Raw genomic sequence first — 20,720 nt, 5'->3', positions numbered from 1 at the left:
GGTATAAAACCGAAGAGCTCTTTGGTTTCTCCTCTTGCACTCTGCAGTTGTGATGTAGCAGGACACACTCAGGGCGGAGACGGTAAAATAAAACGTGACTTTAGAGCTGGGCAACTGAGGTTCGCGCAGCTACAGAAGCTGGGTAGCTGCTCTCAAGTCAAATCTGAACTCTATTCCCTGTTACTGACGGATGCAGACCAGATCTTGTTCGTGGCTAAGAGTTGACTAATACTACTTGGATGGAAAACAGAGTGAAATTTGAAGTTTGATTAAGCTTTCAAACTCCAGTGCCCTTAATAAAACGCATACTCAAAAATAAAGTTATCAGCTGCCTTCGAATAACCAGTAAAGCGTCTAACATTGGTATGTGAACTTTTGAAATGGATAGAGTCAAAAAGCAGATCAAATACTCCTGATTAATTATACATGAATACAGTCATAAACACAGTCGAACGAATTAGAAAGACCCGCTTTTGATCTCTGTCAAGCTCAGGAAGTTGAAGCGGGCCAACTCAAGTCTGGCACGAATGTGCTATTTCTGAATTGTCTCCTCCCCTGAGGACCCCCCCCAGTATTCAAGTGTCTCTAGTTACGATCGTAGGTCTACATCCACAGTAGCACAGATTCCACTGACAACGATAAGCAGGGAGGGAAATGGTTTACACTAGAGTAAAAGAACAGTATCATAGGAAACCGACATATGAAATGGAATATGTAGCAAGGCTGGACTGTATTCAAAGATATTTAAGTTAAATAAACTGACCTGTACTTACTGTAGATCACAGAAATCAACACATTCGTTTTCAGCAGACTGTTACTCCCAGATATTTTACCAACCCCACTTCTTGAAGTTTCCTTTTTCATAATGTTTTCGTATTTAAAAAAAAAAACAAACACTCACCCTTTCTCCAAGTCAATAAATTGGCAAGAAGAGAAAAAAATTCAGATGTCCTTAAACCACAACAGGTATGCTACAAGTGAAATACAATAGACTGAAATGTCTGGAGGTCCAGCTTACAACCACCAGCACAATATTGATGAAGGATAAAAATATTAAGACCTCAGCTATAACAATTGCTATAGCAATGGTTTGAGTGACTACGGGATTGCATTTAGGTGTTAGAGATCTACTTAGAGTATAAATGGATCCTGATGCAAATCGCGTGGTAACTGATCTCCAACATCTAAATGCAATCCCTTTAGTCACTCAAACCATTCACGTGGTGTACAAGAGCCTCTTAATCTCCAGGCCAGGCATTAGTTTACATATTTTGTTTATATGGCGAAATGCTAAAAGAAACATTTTCCTAGTCTATAAAAGAAAAATACTGTTAAATGGAAATGTAGCCTTTAAGGGTCAAAAGGCTTGCATCCTCCACGTTCCACTGAAATACTGTTTCTCTGGAAAAGGAAAAAGATCTCAACCTCAACTCCTTTAACACACACCCCCATAGTCAGTTGAGGAATGCAAATTATTTCCTTTAAGGTTATTTGGTAAAGGGAGAATGCAGAGGTCACATTTTGTTGACTCAGGATTGTGTAAATGCATTTGTAAGAATTTACTGCTGTTGAGCTTAGAGTCCTGAGAGTGCCCAGCGAGTAATTACGCAGAAACGGGTAGAGCGGGTGTTCAGCGGTTACTCTGTGGATATACCCCTAGCCTGGAAAACCCTCCTCCTACAGGCTATTCCACTGAAGTCAGTGACACTGTTCTCTTCCAAACAGTTTTGGAGAACTAGACTTTTACACAGTGGGAATTCCATCTAAGTTTGGAAAGTGGCACTGATCAGAAAAAAATCCTTTGTATCTCACTATGTACAGTTTTACCTAAGTTGCACACAAATACAGCTATATAAGCACCATAGGTTTGGTGCTCATATAGCCTAATATTTGTTAAAATACTTTATAGCAGGTTCCCCCACTCTGCCCCAAGAAAAGTTTATAGGGAAATTCAGTTTGCATTCTGCCAAGAAGGCCAAATTAGGCAGCAGCATTACAGAGCTGCCTAATAATTCTGCATTACCGGAGAACATTGTTAGGATTAATTCCCAAAGTGTTTCACATTTAAAAAGCTCTTCCTTACTACAGATTCATGCCCTAACAGTGCTATACACAAAACCTGATGGATCTCGAAAGAATATATTGTATGAAGTCATTGTATATTTGATTTGTTTATATACTACTGCCTATTAAATAGTAATAGTTCTCATTTTGCTTCAGTACTACTGAAGTATATTACTTTTATGAAAATGAAGCATACTTCCCAGAACCACTAAACATATCTATATCTCAGAGAACCTACATTCAAAGTTAAAATACCAATTACCTTACTTTTGATCTATAGGACAGACATTTCTATTTAAAAGGTACTATGCTGTACTGCAAGTGTCTCTACTTCACAGCCAAAATGATTATAGTGCTGAACTTGTGATTTCAGGAAATTTCTAATACAACATTTGGCATTCTCCTTCAAACTCCAGACAAAAGACTAGCCTTTGTCAGCCAATTCTGTATAAATTTCCCCAATTACCACACTCCTGATAGGAAAAAATCCTGTTTTCTTTTTTTTTTCCTCCTCCTTAACATAAGAGTAAACCTGAATATCCTAGAAATAGATACTAAACACAGGGAAAGAAAGGAGTACAGGAGGTGAAGAAAAGGAAAACTGGGTATTAAAACTAAGATAATTCTTAGGCTTTAACACCAATTATTTTGACCCAAGTTTAATTAAAATGTGATCCTGGCATTTGGCTTGAAGCAACAATCTTCTGTTTGATCTCCTTGATTAAAAAACAAAACCAAGTACAGCCAACCTCAGTGTTATTTGCATTCAATTCTATTAAGAAGTCTGCATATTAACATGCTATATGGCAGGTTGTCAGCCCGTTTGCTAGACTGCAAATCTAAGAAGTCATTTGCATCACTTGGTAAACACAGGATTTTAGTATACTTGCCAACCCTACTACACTATCTCAAAAAAAAACCCTCAAAACAAACAAAAAGCATGCAAAACAAAAACAAACTCCAGCAACAAGGTGACGCACAGAGAAAGGCTCCCCAAAACCAAACAAAAACTCCCAGCAGAAGTGGCTTCTAACCAAGAGATTTAAACAGGGCAACCTAATGCATGGGAAGTGAGTTATCCAAGGCATGCTCCACTCCACGCCACACCCAGGTTACTCCCGAAATGCCAGGAACAGCCTTTCCTGGCTGCCTGCGTCTCCCTCATTCACGGGAAAAGGAAGCTGAGCATACACACCAACAAGGGCGTGCAGCAGGCCAGCAGGTGCTGCAGTGGCATGGAGATATGCGTAAGATTTCTTTCGCGTAGAAAGAGTCATTGGTTTGCAACTGCTCACCTCAAACGTTCTCTAGCTTACACTAATAGTGACTTTGAAAGAGGAGATTGCATTCAGTTTTTAAGGGTGGTTTCGCTTTCCTCAAGTATAAAAAGATACTACAGGAAGACAGGACTGCATTCAGCTAGCAAATTCCTAACACACTTAGAAAAAGAAATCTGTAAGTTTAAGCTCCCTCACAGAAAAATTATTCTTGAATGCTGGTGCTACATATGTTTAAAATCAAACTTCTTTAAATCTTGGAATCAGTTAAATATTGCATGGACACTGTCGGTCTGATCTGCATCTTAGCTAACTTGAGCAATTTCAGGATAACGCCACTGAGATTCTTTTTCAAATAAATATTAAAAACGCAATGAACAGAAACAGTAGCAAATAAACCATCTCACCTGTCATCTTCATTGGAAAGTCCACAGTTCTGCAGTCTTGAAAGGGCTAAACGAAAAAATTGCTCTGGAAAGCAAATATAAACAAGATTAATGAAAATATTCAGTGCTTTCCAATATAAAAATAAGCATGCCACTACAGCATTTTCAGACACAGTAGTTTTTATGCACTGTGCATAAAAAACTCAAAATAAGAACACTTGTAATTTAGGGCCACAGGTCAATCAATGATGCCAGAGAAATTCAGGTTTATCAGAGCTCCTCTCTAGGAAGCTTTTCCTGCCCCAACACTCCCCTGTTGGAAAACAGCACGGGATTTGTATCAAAAAAAATCTTAGTTACAGTCAGTAAGCATCAAAAGAGTTTCCAAGACCTGCATCCTAATTGACTTTGTTTTTTCTTCTACCCACCTTCAGCTGAAACAGAAGCAGCCTTGACCCAAGAGGAGGGGTCGCACAGCCAGGGACAGACACAGCATTATGTATCTTGGGAGAAGGTATCAAACCGGCCTGTGCCCGCTGGCAAAGCTGGGCAGAGGCACCTTCCCAGCCCTCCCTTGGTGGGCAGGCGCCTGCTGGACACTCAACCTGCCTCTAACCGAGAGGGGGCCTCAACTCATTCCCAAAGGTATTTTTCCTCACCGCAGCCCCAGAGGTGCGGGAAAATGCACCATCCTTGTTACGCTCACAGAGGGCAAATCCAGAGTCTAAAGCCCAGACCTGCAGGGTACTAGGAAGGTGCACTGTTCAGTGTTAAAAACTCTGAGACTTGAGACTTTACAACCCTTTCCAAAAGGGCGACCGAGACCCTTAGGGTCTCTGGCCTTGTTTACTCTGCCCTGACCAACCCGGGCAGCAGGCACGAGCAAGCAAACACTTTGCACAGGTACAGCAGCCATGTAACAGCGGGAACACCCCCTGCAGCCCCAGCGACACCTTCCCTGGGGGGAGAAGCTAGCCCAGTAAAAGGAAAATTTTGCTGATATAACTGCCCCAACCTGGGGACTTCTGCCTCAGTAGGACTCTGGATCCCGATCGGCTTAGGCGTGTTGATGGAACCCCATCACACTGACACAGCTAATATTGCACCTAGCAAAGCACTAGCTAAACATCTTTAGCACTCCAGCCCACGTACAAACACAAGGAAGCTGAATAAGCTCCACTATTCCTCACTCCCACCCCTTTTTGGAGCTCCTCTGCTAAGAGGGGCAACCCCAACACGGTGTTTTATTTGTTAAAAACAGGTCGGTGCCAGGTCAGAGGGACTAAATGAAACCATTAAGTCATTGCTAGATACACCCAGAAGGACTGGCATCGGTGAACAGGAAAGACCAAGGCCAGAGATTCTGGTGGCTTTACTCGCCATTTAGGTATTTCCATTTAAAAACAAGGTACATGGGGAACACAAACCTGCTCTCTTTATTCCATAAGGTAGTTCAAACTTATCGCTCCCATGGAACTCTGCCACTCTGATAAAATCATTAGCGCACAGGAACGGGTATATTTTGTCAACACTAATGAAAGGAAAAAGTAAGAAGTTTCAAAAATCCACATGATGTATTTGAACAAGCCAATAATACATGCAACTGCTTTTAAAAAAAGCTTTCTTTATCCTACTTCAAGTATTATCAATTTTTAAAAGAAGAAAAACTCAAACACAGGGAAAGAAAGCAGGTGACAGAAAAGGGGAAGATTTTATATTGGAAAATATAGGTAAAGAGTGAGATTAAATGATTGCTAGTATAAGTTATATAGAGTCATTAAAATCGCATGACGTGAAAGCACCACGAGACAGCGTATTTAATAGAATACATAACCCAGGAAGACAATGAATAACTTCAGGTTTGAAAAGTACATAACAGAGGCAGCAAGGAAAAGTAAGTTAGTATTATATATGGCAATTTAATAAATAAGAATGGAATTTGAAACAAGGTGTTTTAACTGGAAAAATACCATCTCCTGAACACCTCGGCTTATTTGAGATGCGCTCCTACTCCAAACAAGTGGCACTTTATGGCTGTGTTGACATTAGTAAGTAGTTTGGGGCAACCGGAGTATATCCATACACCAAAAAAGTATGGAGTTCTCATGTCCACATCTCGGGGTTCGTTTGTTTTGTTTTTTTTTTTTTTCTTTTACTCTGGACTAATTCTAGTAGGGTCCCACAGATTGAACAACCCTTAGCAGCTGCAGCACATCAGGTGTGCTCCTGCCATGCATCTCCTGGCTTAGCCAGAAGTCAGAGTCTGAAAGGAACCCAGTGCACACGTGCCAGGGCCACCCTGCAATGAGAAGCATGGCACATGGGGATCACAAGGAGGTTTGCCTCAAAAGTGCCTTCCTCCTGCAAACTAGAACATGACGGCATCATACCTTGTAAGCGTCGAGATAGAAAGAATGGGTCACTTTTTTCTTCAAAAGACAGTAACCAGAGACAAGGGTTATCTCACAGCAGGGAAGGGACTCTTATTACCATATCTGCCAAGTCAAGCCAAATGAATGAACAGCAGATCCAATCCCGTCACATGCCACCATGCCCTTGGCTTCACCTTGGAGTTAAGTGGACATGCACTCACTGAACTGGTTGACTTTGTAGCGATGCTGCCTACTAGGTCTTGTATTAAAATATTAACACACAAGTATACAGTCACAGTGAGAACACCTAGTGTTGATCATAAATACCCACAACCAGCACATGACTTGTTTCTCCATTAAGAATATTAATAGCTGTTAAAAAACACCCTCCCTCCCAGTTTCACAAATCAAGTATCTCACTCTAAGCTCTACATATTCAGAAGATACCAACAGTAAAAAGGAAAAAAAAAAAACAAAATAAAACAAAAACAAAACAAACAACAAAACACCACAGCCCACACACCAAGAACTGGGCCACAGGTTAACTAAGCAAGACCAGCTAACATTGAGACATCATGCACTAAACACCCATATTAAATTTAATAACTTGCCTTGCTGTTCAGAAGCAGCTGGTAAGCTTAGACATAATAAATAATTTACCTACTGCAAAGAGATTCTTAATTCTACCTCTTCTAGCTCTGGTTCCTTTCCAATAAATAATTCTGCCAGGTTAGAAATCCTTTCAACCTCCCCAGGCTATTACCAAAGTGCACAGACCAGATCTTCAGCTCGCGCAAATTATCTCTGTAAAGGAGCTATGGAAATACGCAAGAGACAGTTCTAGCTCTGCACCTACCTTCTTCTCGCTGCGCATCTCTGCTCCCATTTCTGCCCCTTTGCTCAGCACCAGAGCTGTCCCGCTGTGCCTGACACAGAGACAGCCTGAGCACACACCGTGGGCAAGGGACCTAGGACCACCTCACGGGGCCAGGGCAAAGACTACAGGACTGCTTTGGGGAGGACAAACTTGAGATCCTTCCATGTTCTTTAAAATAACAATAGCGCTGAATTAAAGCCATGTTTTCTTGTACACAAAAAGGACAAAAAAAATAAAAGAAACAATGGTGTCTTTCCCTGGAGCTTTAAGACTCCTTCAGCCAGGATTTGGTCTAAACATCTTCCCAGGCGTTCTCAAGGCCATGCTCAACGTTTGCTCAGGTAAAACACAAAGCCAACAATATAGCCTGTCTGCGTCTGGTCCTGTAGCACTTCTTTGATCTCTCATTTAAGACTTGTGCTTCTACTAACAAAAACTCCCAGTATTTCCTCACAGACTTCTTGGATGTACTTTTGTGATCAGACGCCACCTTTGTTTTGGGTTGAAGCTCTCCCTTTCTTCATCTGACTGCTTCTTTACAAAGGAAGCTTCCTGTGAGTACCTTAAAGTGGAGGACACCTACACGCAATTCAACAATACTATGAGAGGAACAAAAACATGAATAATCCCAAATTTCATTAAAATTAAATTCCATTAAAATTCCATTGAAGGGGAAGAATCTATATCATTAAAGATTGGATGAATTTTTGCACATTTCATACTCTTCTTTCCAAATAAAATGAAGAGATTTTCAAAACTTCTCTGGTCCCTGGCTGCTACAGAAATACTTAGCTACCAAAAAATCTTAATCTTTTAAGTCCAGGTTCTTAATAGCAGAATGACTGACTTTCTGTCTTGGACATGAAGGCTTCTTTTACAAGAAAAGCATGGGGAAAATAAAAGTTAAGGCTTGTATTTCAATCATTAAAATAGTTTCACTGTTACTTACAACAGTATCTGAACAGGAAGTATTTATTTATTCAGTAGATACACCAGCATCCTGAGTTAGTTGTGTGGTATTGCTCATATGCTGATCAGCGGAAAGCTAAACAAGTTGTATTGCCACAACCAGGAAAAGCAGCAATGAACCCAAGCCCAAAAGCTGTACTGCCAGAGGTGAATCAAATGTGAAATAGTCCAGAATATGTAAATAGCCCATTTTGATCTCAATTAGCACAGCCTTTCCTTCCCCCCGACTTCCCAGGTAAGACTCACCCCAGTAAAGATTCAAATGTTGGTTTCAGGAGACAAGTGTCCAGCGCGTTCCTTCTCTCCACAGCCGTAGGTGGCAGCCTGCAAAAGAAGAATTTCAAAGAAATAGCAAAAACAGGAACAGCTAGCAGCAACAAGGTAGGGAAACTTGGACAAGCCAAATTAGTAAAAGCTGATTACTGAGTTAACACCACACCAAATTTTCATGATTGCCTCTGTCTGTATTATAAAGACGGATCCTTCTCATTGCGGTACGATTACTTTTACTAGTAAAGGCTTTTATCTGACGGTGCTGCTCCACGGGGTCTGCAACCCCCCTTGCTCGGCAACTATCAAAGCAGCCGTAACCAGAGGTGAGATCTCAGGCCCACCGTCCAGAGAAGCAGGACACCTGGGCTGAATCACCCCTGCAGCCATACCAGATAGCATCACCAGCGCTCCTCAGAGAGGAGAGGGGAGTCTTGTTTGGAGAGGGGAACAGACAGCACCACATAGGGTACTTCAAGGAAAATGAGATTCTTTGGGGATAAGTCATTCCTCTCATAATAAGACTAAGACTTACACTTCTAAGCACATTCCCGCCTTGGCGATTTAGCCCAATTAATAACAAATATGAAGCCCAGAAGGGAGGGTAAAGTTCAGTGTGAGCAATATGTGCATCTGGGCTGCATTAAGAACAGAAAGATGAAACCACCACATTAAAACCACAAGCCAAACAGACCATTAAGGTTAATTGCCTTTGGTAACCTCAAGTTGTCATGTGAACACTGACACTGAGAAAGCACCCTGTGAAACGTATCAGCTGGCCAGCGCATTGCTTTCCAGCATCAGCCTCACAGATGGCATTTTGCAGGATGGCTTCAGAGAGAGCAGAGGCCTGCTTTTAAGTTTTAGCAGAGGCACTCATTAGTCCCACAAACCTAATTGCAGGAATTTACTAGCACAAGATCTGCTTATACACGCACTTGCACATCACAACTGAACCACACCTCTGATTTATTAAATTTTAAGCACAAGAGTTGCCCTTGTAGCTCTGCTAATTTTATTCAGGTATAACTCAGAATTGCAGAAATTTGGAAGTTGTGAACAGATCCCCTTCCAACAATTCATTGTTTGCCACAGACAGTCACTGTAAGTGGCCATAAATATTAACCAAACACTGGAAACACGACATGGACAAATTCCTTTCTGCCAGACATGTTACAATTGTGTTCATAACAGAAACAGGCAATGGACACAGCTGTACAATAACCAATTGAACAGAGGGAGCCTACAGACAAAGGCTACGGATTTTAGTCTCAATCCCTCCCACCTGCCCAAAAACCAATCAACCAAACAAAAAAAACCCACAAATACTCAACTGCTGAACTTACTGGGTAACTCCACTAGTCTCATAGGAAGGAGGAGCCCTCACAGAGGAAGTCTGTCCATAAAAGCTAATCCTGCAAAAAGGGAAATGTCACTCCACTGTGGTTTGCTATAAACAGAAACCACAACAGAAAGCCATTCGTATCAATTGTACGCTATAAACAAGACAAACAGAGGCACATCAATCACTACTTTCAAAAGCTACCACTATTATCTTCATAACACAAACACACTGGTCAGTCCTGGTCACAGCTATGCAAAGGCCCATGGAAACTCAACTTCTTCGATAAGAGCCCTGAATTTTAGGTCCCAAGCCACCTGTTCCATGCAGCCTGGAGACAGTGAAGGCTCACTTCCCACAAGGTTGCCACCAGGACTCATTAAATTTCAGCTTTTCAAAAGGTGCCCACTACACCTGCGGTTAATCCCATGCATGCAGGAGGTCTCTCCCACATCATTTATCAGACACCTAAAGGAACAAGCTAACACTAAACACACATGGGGTGAGAGGAGACATGGGCACGTGACACACAAATAAGGTAACTCTCCTCACCTGAACACCTATTTTCATGAAACTCAGAAGGGCTCTGAGATCCTGACCTCTCCATACAACCAGGCTCAAATCAACTACTAGGTTTAAAAGTGACACGAAAGAAGGAGCGACATGACAGAATGATCACATTCATTCCCTGACAGTACAAAAAAAAAAAAAAACCACCACAAAACAAACACACACACACACAGACAGAGTAGTAATCGCTTCTGTTGATTACTAGTAAACAGCTGTTCAGCAACACAGCAACTCACAGCCACATCTCTCATACAGCCATGAGGATGTTTGCACTATAAGTGAAAAAGCATCACCATACCAGTAGAGGTTATTTCTCCACAGATTTCCATGCAGTATACCATACATAACAGCAGCAGCCAGGATAAAAAATAGAAGAATTCGTTTCATGACTGGTAGACCTGAAATGTAAGAAAAACAAAACAAGAAATTTAAATTCAAGTTATGCTATTAACATGAACTTTTATAAAGCACCTTGAAACCTATGGAAGGAAATCATCATTATTACAGCCATTCTTCACAACCACAAATTTGATGGGGGATCACTCCAGTTTGATTTCTCACACAAAGTCCCAGTGACAGGAGCTGAATGCTGCCTTGCACCTACCACATGTGCATACTCCGCACAGAAGCATTGAGAGGGGCTCACTCTAGGTTCTCTCTGAAGACACAGGAGGAAGATGGGCTCTTGCAGAAGCATGTCGGAGTAGGAACTCCTTTCTGTCCACTGGCAGCCCAAAGAAACCAACCTCTTTGGTCAGAAGATGGCCTTTACAGGTACCTGTGCTTCTCCTCTTTCTTGAGCCACCCACTATCAGTTTCCATAATTACACAGTTAAACAAGCATTGGCACTTTGCAGGAGGCAGATAGGCTGATGCTGATGAAGCAGAACAGGGTGTGAGCTGCCACAAATTGCTACTGGCTTTTTTAGGATCACTGAATATTCTTAAATTTAAAGCTGCACTGAAAGCTGTCTGCTTATGCCCTCGTGTCCTGCACAGCCTCCAGCTCCTGACACAGGTCAGCCTTCATTGCTCAAGTGTCAGAAAAGTACTATTTTCACACATTGCAAAGCGAGGAAGAGAAGTTAGGACCCAATCTGTGGAACTTACTAAGTTATGGAGAAATAGCAGGGAAAGTGTTTGTTTTTCAAACAGAGTTTTCACCTCATTGCACAGTCTAGTAAAAAAAAAACTAGAGAAATATCAGAAGCTCATGTATCTGGCAAGACACACCAGGGGAAAACCAAGTTCTGCATTGCTCACATCTACACACTGAGCTGCCCTTTCAGTAGCTATGAATGAACTGCTGTTGCTTAATCTTCTGAAAGACCAAAATAGCCATTCTGGCCACAAGTTACTGTGGAAATTTACTTGAGAGCTATATCCTTCCATCATTTTCACTTCTCCCCCTATCACGGTAAGCAGGTTCAATGCACACAATGCATAAACACCAACTTGCGTATCTATATTTTAAAATGAAGGTAACAAACAGCTGTCCAGCAAAAACAAGCCATATCCAAACATACTGTTGCATTTCCCAAGAGCAGAGCCTTTGACTTTACGGTTTTTCTCCTTTTTTATTTTCTTTTTTTAAATTCCATGTTGCTTTTTAGAATATTTAGAGTCCTTTTACACCTGTGTTAAACAGCCCTAAGGCAATAAAATTCAAGGTAGACATAGTCCAAGTGATTTACAGCAATATGCTTTATGCTAGTAACATCTTAACATCGTACCTTGTATTAAAGGCTAGAAACTACCAGAGCGCGCTGCATTTTGTTATTAGAAATTGAGAAGCAAACTACTGTCACTCCCATAGTTCGACCCTGAAGAAGTACCTAACAGTGAACTATTTGTTACAATGACTTGAATGCAACAAGCCACCACTTCCTTATTTATTTTTTTTCCCCCATATCCTTCACAGGAGTTTAATTTTAGGGTCAGAGATGGTGTTTTGTAATAGCATCTACCAGTAACAAAGCCATGCAATGAACAAGCTATAATCTATCAACCTTAAGTATATCCTCTAGGCTGTCCTGCTCTGTTCTGGATGAAATACTCACAGGCTGCAGCTGTTGCAATTTCAACCTTTCATCCCTGGTTGGGAAGTAACACTGCCTCCCTCACAGCTCCAACTCCCTTGACTCTCCTTAAAGAGTCACTGAAAATTTTTTTGGACAGTCACACTCAACTTCTAGAGCAAACCCAGAGTTTTTGCAATAATTTTCTAAGAGTCTTTCCCTAAAACTGCAGGAACATTACAAGGAAACTCACCTACTGGGTTTAGTCAAGTGTCCTCAACGGCTCATTTACTTAAAAAAGATACTGCACTCTTTGTGTTTTTTTTTTTTCCTTTCATTGTCAGTATTTTTACCCTCTCCTGCTTTGCAAAAGTTTGCTAAAATATCCCACTAAAGTGGATATCAGCTGTTTACTTTTTAGTCCCTAATTCAATCAATGCAAACTTCAGTTAAACAATAGAACACAATGAACCAGCTCTTCAGATAAAGTTACTAAATTAACAACTGATTAAATTGCTGATTTTGGTGACTTCAATGTAAAAGAGAACCTTGCTGAAGAGTAAGACCAAGCTACAAAACAGAGAAGAGACAAGGCAAAGCTGCCCATAAAGGGTCTTTTAAAAACAAAAATATTATACATAACGCTATTATTCACAACAGTATTATTCACAAACAGAGAAAATAAAATTGTTCTTTTTGTAAAGTATTTACAAAGATATTCGTACAGCCTGCAAAAAATTCATTAAAACAAGAGAACGTAAGTCAACGTCGTTCTTCAAACAGGAGCATAAGGAATCTGTGACAACTTTCAGTATCTTATGTAGGACATTCAGCCCGGCACACACATGAGAATATAGCATCATTAAGGGTGTACCTACTCAGCTCTTCAGAACATAAAATGGTCTTTAACTATACAAGTTTCTTCTCACCATCCCATCCCCCAGTGCCCAGCTTCATTCTGTGCTCTGAAGAGAAAGTTCTGTAGTCAAGAAAGACGATCTTTTTAGTGAAGACTTTCTTAACCTGGTTTAGTAAACAGAACCACTGCCTTGTTTACAGAAGAAATTATTCTGGGTGTATTTTTAATGATGACAGCATTTTCCAGCTACTTTAAAATAGCTGAGTGTTATAGAAAGTTAATCAAAGGAAAACAAACTCCTACAATGCAAATATTGCACTAGAAAATTCCCATAGTCAGAGATGCAAGAAAATAGGCAATTGAGAAGACACAGTTCAGATGCAAAATGACAGTCACATTCCAGCTTATTTAACACAACACAAGACCCGGCATCTTGATTTAAGCCCATCAACCTGACTGACAGAGGTCATGGTGCCCTTAGGTCAAGGTCAGTCAGGGTTAAGCAAAACAAGGAGGACAAAGCTGGAACTCAACTATTCAATCCCCTCGTCTTTCTAAAAAGCCTAAGTGATCCACACAACGAAAGGGGCAAGGAACCCCAGCATACCAACGCGCGACATTAACTGTGTTAGCTAGTCAATTTTCTGAACGTAAGGAAGCAACAGGATGCGTAAGTGGTGTAAAAAGATCGATGGGCATTTTTTAATAGGAATCTAAGCTAATTTCAGCTGTTCCACTTCCCACCCCTGCCAAAGCAGAGCTACAATTACAGAATTAGACAAGACAGACCCTGTTACAGTATTAAGAGATCAGCCTGCATCTCCTACGGACAGATGGGTCCACCCCATCTCCCATCAACTCACCACAGAGACGCATTTGAGTATATGACAAATTAGCTATATAAGCCCAGAGGCTAATTTTTTCTTCCCTCGGTGGAAGTGGGGAACCAACACCCTTGTCAGAGCTGCATCTTTACTTATAATTAGTCTTTATTCTGCTACTTCAGTAAGCATGGTATCTGATACGAGCCACTATCTCATAGCCTCTGTTTATCTTTCAGCTTTCATATGCAGTTGATGCAGCCATGCCACAGAATAAAATAATCACGCAGGAAACTACAGCTGTTGGACAGGGCAATCACATGACCACACTACAATCGCCTTTTTTCATAACACTTGTAAGCCTTCCTTTTGCTTTCTTGCTTAAAGTTAGGTTGTTAATAATACAATGCAGGAGGCTTTTCCACCTGTCCTAGTTATTTAGTAAAGCACCTTTGACTATTACTGATGTAAACAGTTAATAAATATTTAACTAAAAAGTGGTTACTACTAAATTAAATACTACTCGTCTTAAAACAATCTTAGTTCCATACCTAGTCTTGTGACAGTTTAACTTGTTGCTGCTGCAATTACCTGACAGCATGAAAATTTCAGCTCACTCAGAACCGCAAATTCCTAGCCCTTGTAGTTGTGGGGGAGGAAGGGAAGTGAGCTTGAAAATGTGCTTTGAGAGGACCTTGAAATCTAAAGGGACAGCGGAAAAAGCGCATAAAAACCTACTAAAAAGTTTAAAAAGAAACATCAGGATTTTTAAGGTGTAGTCAGAATTTTGTGGGCTCACTTGCAATCACAAGTCCTGCAGCACTGCTTCCTTTTGGTCAGGATGTAGCACCTGCCGGTGGAACAACTATACAGCAAAAGGACACCCAGGAGGGAGTTTTCTCATGTCATCATTTGTCTCAAGTTAAGTTGCCAAAACGTGAGCACATGATGGCACATATCTATATATTTCTTCTGCCAAATCTATACACTATTCATCACTAACTCTTCCAGTTCTTGCTCTAAGTACGTGCATAGTTCATTAATTCTCCTCCTCTTCAGGAAGGAAACGCCGTAGTGGACAATGCAATAGCACCGCAGCGGAGTCTTAAAGGTACTGAAGTGGCTGAGTCAGTCTAGTGCCTTCCCTCACACACTCCTTAAATTTTTTTCATCATTTCCAATGCTCCTTTCGATTTTAGTTTATTAAGAAACAGAAGTCCTCAGAAATATTAAGTTTAAATGAGGAAGCTAGATATACTGGATTATCCTAGCAAAGTGGCCCTGAATTAAAACTGCATTTCTAACTCTGTAAGAGTGACTTGGTTTTGAAGTTTAACAGCATCTTAGTTGGAAAAGATTCTTGCTAACCTGCCCCACCCCACACAAAACCAAAGCAGTTATTCCTGTTCCTAAAGGCCTGCACAAACCATGACACCAAAAAACTAAGGTTTTTACTGTGTCAAAATGTCATTGGGTACTCCCACCATCACACCACACGTATGATCTCTACCAGCAGTTAAAAATTTTTCCTGCACTAGAAGATTCAGGCTCTTTCTGCCCTAATCTCTTTCAACAAGCATACTGAACTAGCCATTTACTTCCACAGCATCCTGATAACTGAAAAAAGACTGTCTTCCTCCAGAGACAGCTTCTCTTTATTAAGGAAGGTTTCCAATGTTTCCCCTAACATTTCCCCTTTCTCCAACTACTGCAACAGACTTGAAAAGAAATAGCAAGATACTCTTTTCTCCAAGTACTCGGCAGCAAGCAATGATGTCCAGTAGATTTAGTATCACAGTAGTAGTGATGTTTAGTAGATTTAGTCAACCCTTGCTACTTATCAGCTACTAGAGCCCAAAATGTAGCCTCTGCTGACATTAATCTACTGGGGAGAGATGCAGACTAGAGTTGTGTCCACCTTTGACCTTTTGCAGGGCTGCACACTAACTCAGGACAGGCTGCAAGAGTTAATAGATTGGGTTTAGGGTCTAAGTGCTTGCCTTCCTCCCTTTGATCATCCTTCTAATGGTGAAACCTATTCTGTACCACAAGAGACAAGCAATACATTCATCATTTTGTGGACAATTCATGATTATTTTATTCCATTTTTATCTTTCAAGTATAGACACCAGTATTTTGCTCCTCACCAGAACATGCCTGCCAGGTGGGTCAAGCAAGAAGGAAAAGCAACTTAATCAGTATTTTTCATTGACAATCACCATTTCAGTTTGTTTCTGTCCAAAATCTTCAAGGAGATCTCTGCATCACTTTCCCTCTTGTGTGACTCTCCAGTCCTACTTATAAGCTCAGAAACTCTTCCCACGCAGGCATATCCTTTGGCTAAAAGGTATCGATAAAGAATCCGAATCCAGTCAAATCTATTATGTTTTCACCCCCTGCAATCCTAATTTACCTAGACAGGATGGCTGGTGGAAGAGGGAGGGTAGCTCCCTTCCAGAAGGCTGCAGGCAGGCCCGGGAACAAGCACAGTTTATCTGCGTGTCTTGGGCATAACAGACAACGCAGCACCTACACCCCTCCAAACCTTCATCTCCAGCCCGGCACCCTCACCTCATTCCCATTACCACCTTTAAATGCAAGAAATCAGGTATGGTGGCTTGTTCTAGCCAAACCCAAGCACTTCAACATTTCAGGTAAGATCTGAAAAACACAAGTTTGTAGCCTTCCAGGAAGACATGCCATCAATAGGCAGAGTTTGGCAAAAGCTGCAAAAGGCCTGCAGGTCCTGACTTACTCTTGCAGTCTTATGACCACGCTCAGACTCCCTTGTTCTTACCTCCTTTTTATCTAGTGCAGTATCATCTGTTCAGTGGTGTGACTCCTTTTTCACTCCTCTTCCCTCCCTCTGCCTGAGCACCCAGCAGCTTTTACACATGCCCCACAGTGGGGGCAGGAACAGAAAAAATGAAAAAGCCAGAGAAAAAGAGAGGTTGCATGCACTCATCAGACGGTTTCTTGGATAGCAAGAAGACACACGTACAAGCCTAGGTCACGTTACCACCAGCTTTTTAAAGCTGACTGAAACAGTCCCCCTTTTGGCTGCAAAAAAATGCTGTGATCCGGTTCTCAGAGGTTACCGCAATCAATAATGTGCGTTGTTTCACAGAGATGCCACTTTTGGGCCTACCAATGCAAAATTTAACATCACTTATACTGACACCAAATACTAGCTCCACGGATTAAAAACAGGAGTACAAAGCATCAGCCAGTGCATCCTGCCAGAAAACCCTGATGAGCAAAACACAATGGAGTGCAGGCATTAGGTATCACTCAAATGGCCCTCAAATAGGAGCAGTACTAGGTGCAACTGTCTAAGGCAGAGTTAATTAGCCCTGCTGAGAGGCAGAACATGTTACCTCCAGCTTGGGGCTATCACAGGGTTGCTTTGCCACCCTTGAGATCCGAGCTAATATTTTGGCTCAGATTATCACAGTGCAATGTGGAGCCCTGGCACGAGCTCAAGGTGACAGCATGCTCCATTGCATAGTGTAGACACAAAATTAAAACTGCAAGCGTAAAAGAGAGAGCTGGTTTGATATTTCTCAGATGGTGAACGTCGTTTTTAATTTTTTTTTCCCCTCCAAGATAGAAAACAATATTCCCTGATGTTCCAAAATGGCTTGGGAATCATTCCAACAATGGACACACTTGTTATAGCACAGTTAAACACTGATAACTTGAGTTTAAAAGTCAGCCCTGGGTAGATCCAAATCCAGCTTGTGGCTTTGAGGGGAAAAGGAACAATAATAACTAGTGGATTCTCATCTAACTGGTGCTTTCTAAGTATCACAAATGTCCAGAAACTTTACCTATAATTGCGATCAAGAATAAGATCAAGTCCACAGCCTCAGCTTCTTGCCTGCTTTTGTGCCTTGACATCAGGACTAGAAGAAAGTGGCCAATTTATGCAGAGGTGCACAGAAGTTGGGAACAGACGTTTCCATATGCTTCCCCTGTCCTGTTCCTCCACGGGCCTCACACACACACACTTTGCTGCTTGCTTTTTTTTTTTCCTTCCTGCAGTGCACTTGAACGTAGACCAGCAGTTACTACCATGCCCAGCAGCCACAGAGATGCAATGCAGTACAAAAACTACTTTGGGTTCAGTCAAGAGCTAATCTGTGCATGCAAAGTCCAAAGCAGGTATGGGCTGAGCACACATAGCTCTGCTTCCTCAATTCCCAAAGCTTCAATCAAAGCAAACACCACAAACTCAGGTCTAACTACACCTTTAAAAAAAAGTTATTTAAAAAAAAAAAAAAAATCACAAATTCAGTACACAGCCTTTTAGCTGAAAGATTTCTTCCAGCTCTGTTGTACTTTCCCAGATTAACCTTTAAAGCTTTAGCTAGCCCAAGCTAGGCTGCTATTTATACATTATGCATCACAGGTGTCGGTATAATACATGATACAACAAAATACACAGAGAACGGGTGCTATAAATCCACGCAGCTCCTCCTGCCTATTGTGGTGACAACACTGTTCCTTCTCAGCCTACGTTTCCCCTCTCACTTCAGCTCTTCTTCCAGAACGACTGGAATATAAACAAGCCATTCAACATGGCTTGGGTGTCTGAGTTCAAGTTATTTTCTCCTCACACCTTGACTTGCATAACTGAAAAGGCTTCTGTCAAATTGAGCTGCTCTTCCTGAAGGAATAGAGCATCATGGTTTTGATTTGTTTTGCCTCTTCACCTCCTTTTAAACAACAAAGACAACAGACATACAACACTATGCTTGAGAAAACAGAAAATGATTAATAGAAAGATATACATCCCACTACAACATCAGTTACTCATTCACACCCACTGTTCTTTGTCCATGAGTGCCTGCAGAGTCGGAGGCTCAAGGTCAAACAAATAATTCTTCTTAGGTTTCCCAGAGAGAAAAGATGGGAAAAAAGTGGAAGGAGCAAAGGCTGGAAATAGCCAAATTAGTCAAGTTTCAAAACAGTTCAGTTACAAACCATATCAGCTCACCATTTTTTTCCCCCAGAAACCACAATTAACCTAAATAAATAAAGGTCCAACCAGAGAATTTTATCTGTATTATACACGCACATTCACTACAGCATTAAGTTCACCTTGAAACAAGGCACACTTTGTCTTCTAATAACGCCTAGGATATCTAAAACATACAGCTCTGGCTGATTTGGAGCTAGTGATTTAACCTCAGCTCTCACAAAAATGGCTGGGAATTACAAAACTAGATGTACCAGTCAGCTTGGGGAAAACAAAGAATAATCTCAACCGTAGGCTAAAATAAATCACAAAAAAAACCCCAAAAAACCACTCACACGCAAAATTAGGGCTGTCAAGGGTAGAAGGAATAATGTGGGTTTTTTGGTTTTGTTTTGGTTTTGGGGTTTTTTTTTTTAAAAAAGATAACTTAGAGGGCTAATTTACTTGCTTCACTACTAGCACATGGAGAATGAAATGCTCCCCCTCCACATCAACAGTAAGTCCCAAGTAAATCGGACTAATTTCTCGCTTAGTCGTAACAGTATGAATCCTGACCTGTACGGGTGTCAGAATCTGTCCCTAAAGAGACACAGGTGCTTTTTGTATGACTAGTTTTCACATAGCCCCAGTCGTGATTAAGACCAAATATGCATGGTGTGGTGGTGCATTCCCCCCCCCTTCTCCTGGGCCACCCGTTGATCTCAGAAATCCCCACGAAACCTCGGCCTTGGTGCACCCAGTCTGAGGGTTGAGCGCTCCTTGACTGTAACAGAAACTCGGCACGGCTGAGGCTGGGAACATACTCCCGCTGCCTGGCCCAGGCGTTGTCTTATCCGAGTCGTAGCTCAATTGTAACAACGCTGAAACCTTCAGAATCTTAGTAACCACCTCATTCTGCGGCCAGGATGGAAATTTACAGATGACTAAAGTCAATCATCTTGCGAACCTATAAATGGTGGCTCTAAGCGAGACCCTTTGAGCTCAGCGGGACCGCAGCGGGGTGCGCCCAGCATCTCCCTCTGAGTGGGATGCCTCTCAGAGCTCGTGACCTCTCGGGTCTGCGATATTTGGAGGACCGGCGCCAAAAGCTGACGACGGGACCTGGGCTGAACCCCTTCACTCCTCGAAGCTCAACCCTCACCTGTTGAGAGAAATGCCGAGACATTTTATGTGAATATTCCTTCACGGAACTCAAGGGGAATTTTTAACATGTACCTTCTGTACATTTTTGTATGTATTTCTGTCTCTGTGTGTGTGTGAACTAACAGTAAGCATAATTTGTAATTAAGTCATGATTGTAGTAGACTCTACTAACTTACTTTGTAAATGTTAGATTAGTTAATAATTAAGTGCTGCCAAAATATTGTGATCCACCTGGAAATGGTGAATGCTGCTAAACACAATCAATCCCTAGACATAAACCGTTGTCTGAGCCTGAGACTAGGGGTAGATCCAGCTGCACCTAGACTCCTCTCCAAGAAGGAGTTTGGAAAGCAAGGGGGTCTACTCTGAACCTCATGACCCAACGGGAGGGCCTCCTTACCCTTTTGGTATCAGACATAAACCGTTGTCCAAGTCTGAGACTAAGACTGGATCCAGCTGGGTCTTCTCTGAACCTCATGACTCAACGGGAGGGTCTCCCTTAGCCTTTTCATCCTTGGTGTCTGTACAAATCGTTCTAGCCCAATTATAACACGATTTTCCTTTGTGTGCTTCATCCATGTAGTAAGTGATAGAGTGGACCTTGCCATTGAACTGTTAAGTCGCGCTTTTGTAAATCTCTATTAAGATCGCACCTTTGACAATGACTCTTTAAGCGGCCTCTAAGCCACTCATTCGTGACACATGGACTGCCATCATCTGATGCCACAGCTCTTTTTACCAAAATTTTTAGTCCTCATATTTTAAAAAGCA

General features: G+C 41.6%; 1 protein-coding gene across 4 annotated transcripts in view; it reads right to left on the bottom strand.

Moving 5' to 3' along the window:
• Window positions 1-20,720, bottom strand: part of ST3GAL6 (ST3 beta-galactoside alpha-2,3-sialyltransferase 6) — a 45,544-nt gene that overhangs the window by 14,578 nt on the left and 10,246 nt on the right. For 3 of the 4 annotated variants that reach the window (XM_075167519.1, XM_075167509.1, XM_075167528.1), the window contains exons 2-6: window positions 10,426-10,525; window positions 9,562-9,630; window positions 8,192-8,269; window positions 5,155-5,258; window positions 3,749-3,812 (exon numbers count right to left, since the gene is read on the bottom strand). In XM_075167519.1, the coding sequence (XP_075023620.1) occupies window positions 3,749-3,812; window positions 5,155-5,258; window positions 8,192-8,269; window positions 9,562-9,630; window positions 10,426-10,514 (404 nt within the window). In that variant the 5' untranslated portion in view covers window positions 10,515-10,525. The remainder of the gene's footprint in view (window positions 1-3,748; window positions 3,813-5,154; window positions 5,259-8,191; window positions 8,270-9,561; window positions 9,631-10,425; window positions 10,526-20,720) is intronic. The other variant, XM_075167538.1, reaches the window with a different exon arrangement.

This window comes from Calonectris borealis, chromosome 1 (genome assembly GCF_964195595.1).
Source record: "Calonectris borealis chromosome 1, bCalBor7.hap1.2, whole genome shotgun sequence".
Taxonomy (NCBI): Eukaryota; Metazoa; Chordata; class Aves; order Procellariiformes; family Procellariidae; genus Calonectris; species Calonectris borealis.
The sequence above is the reverse complement of the archived record's forward strand: the minus strand, read 5'-3'. Positions and strand labels throughout refer to the sequence as shown.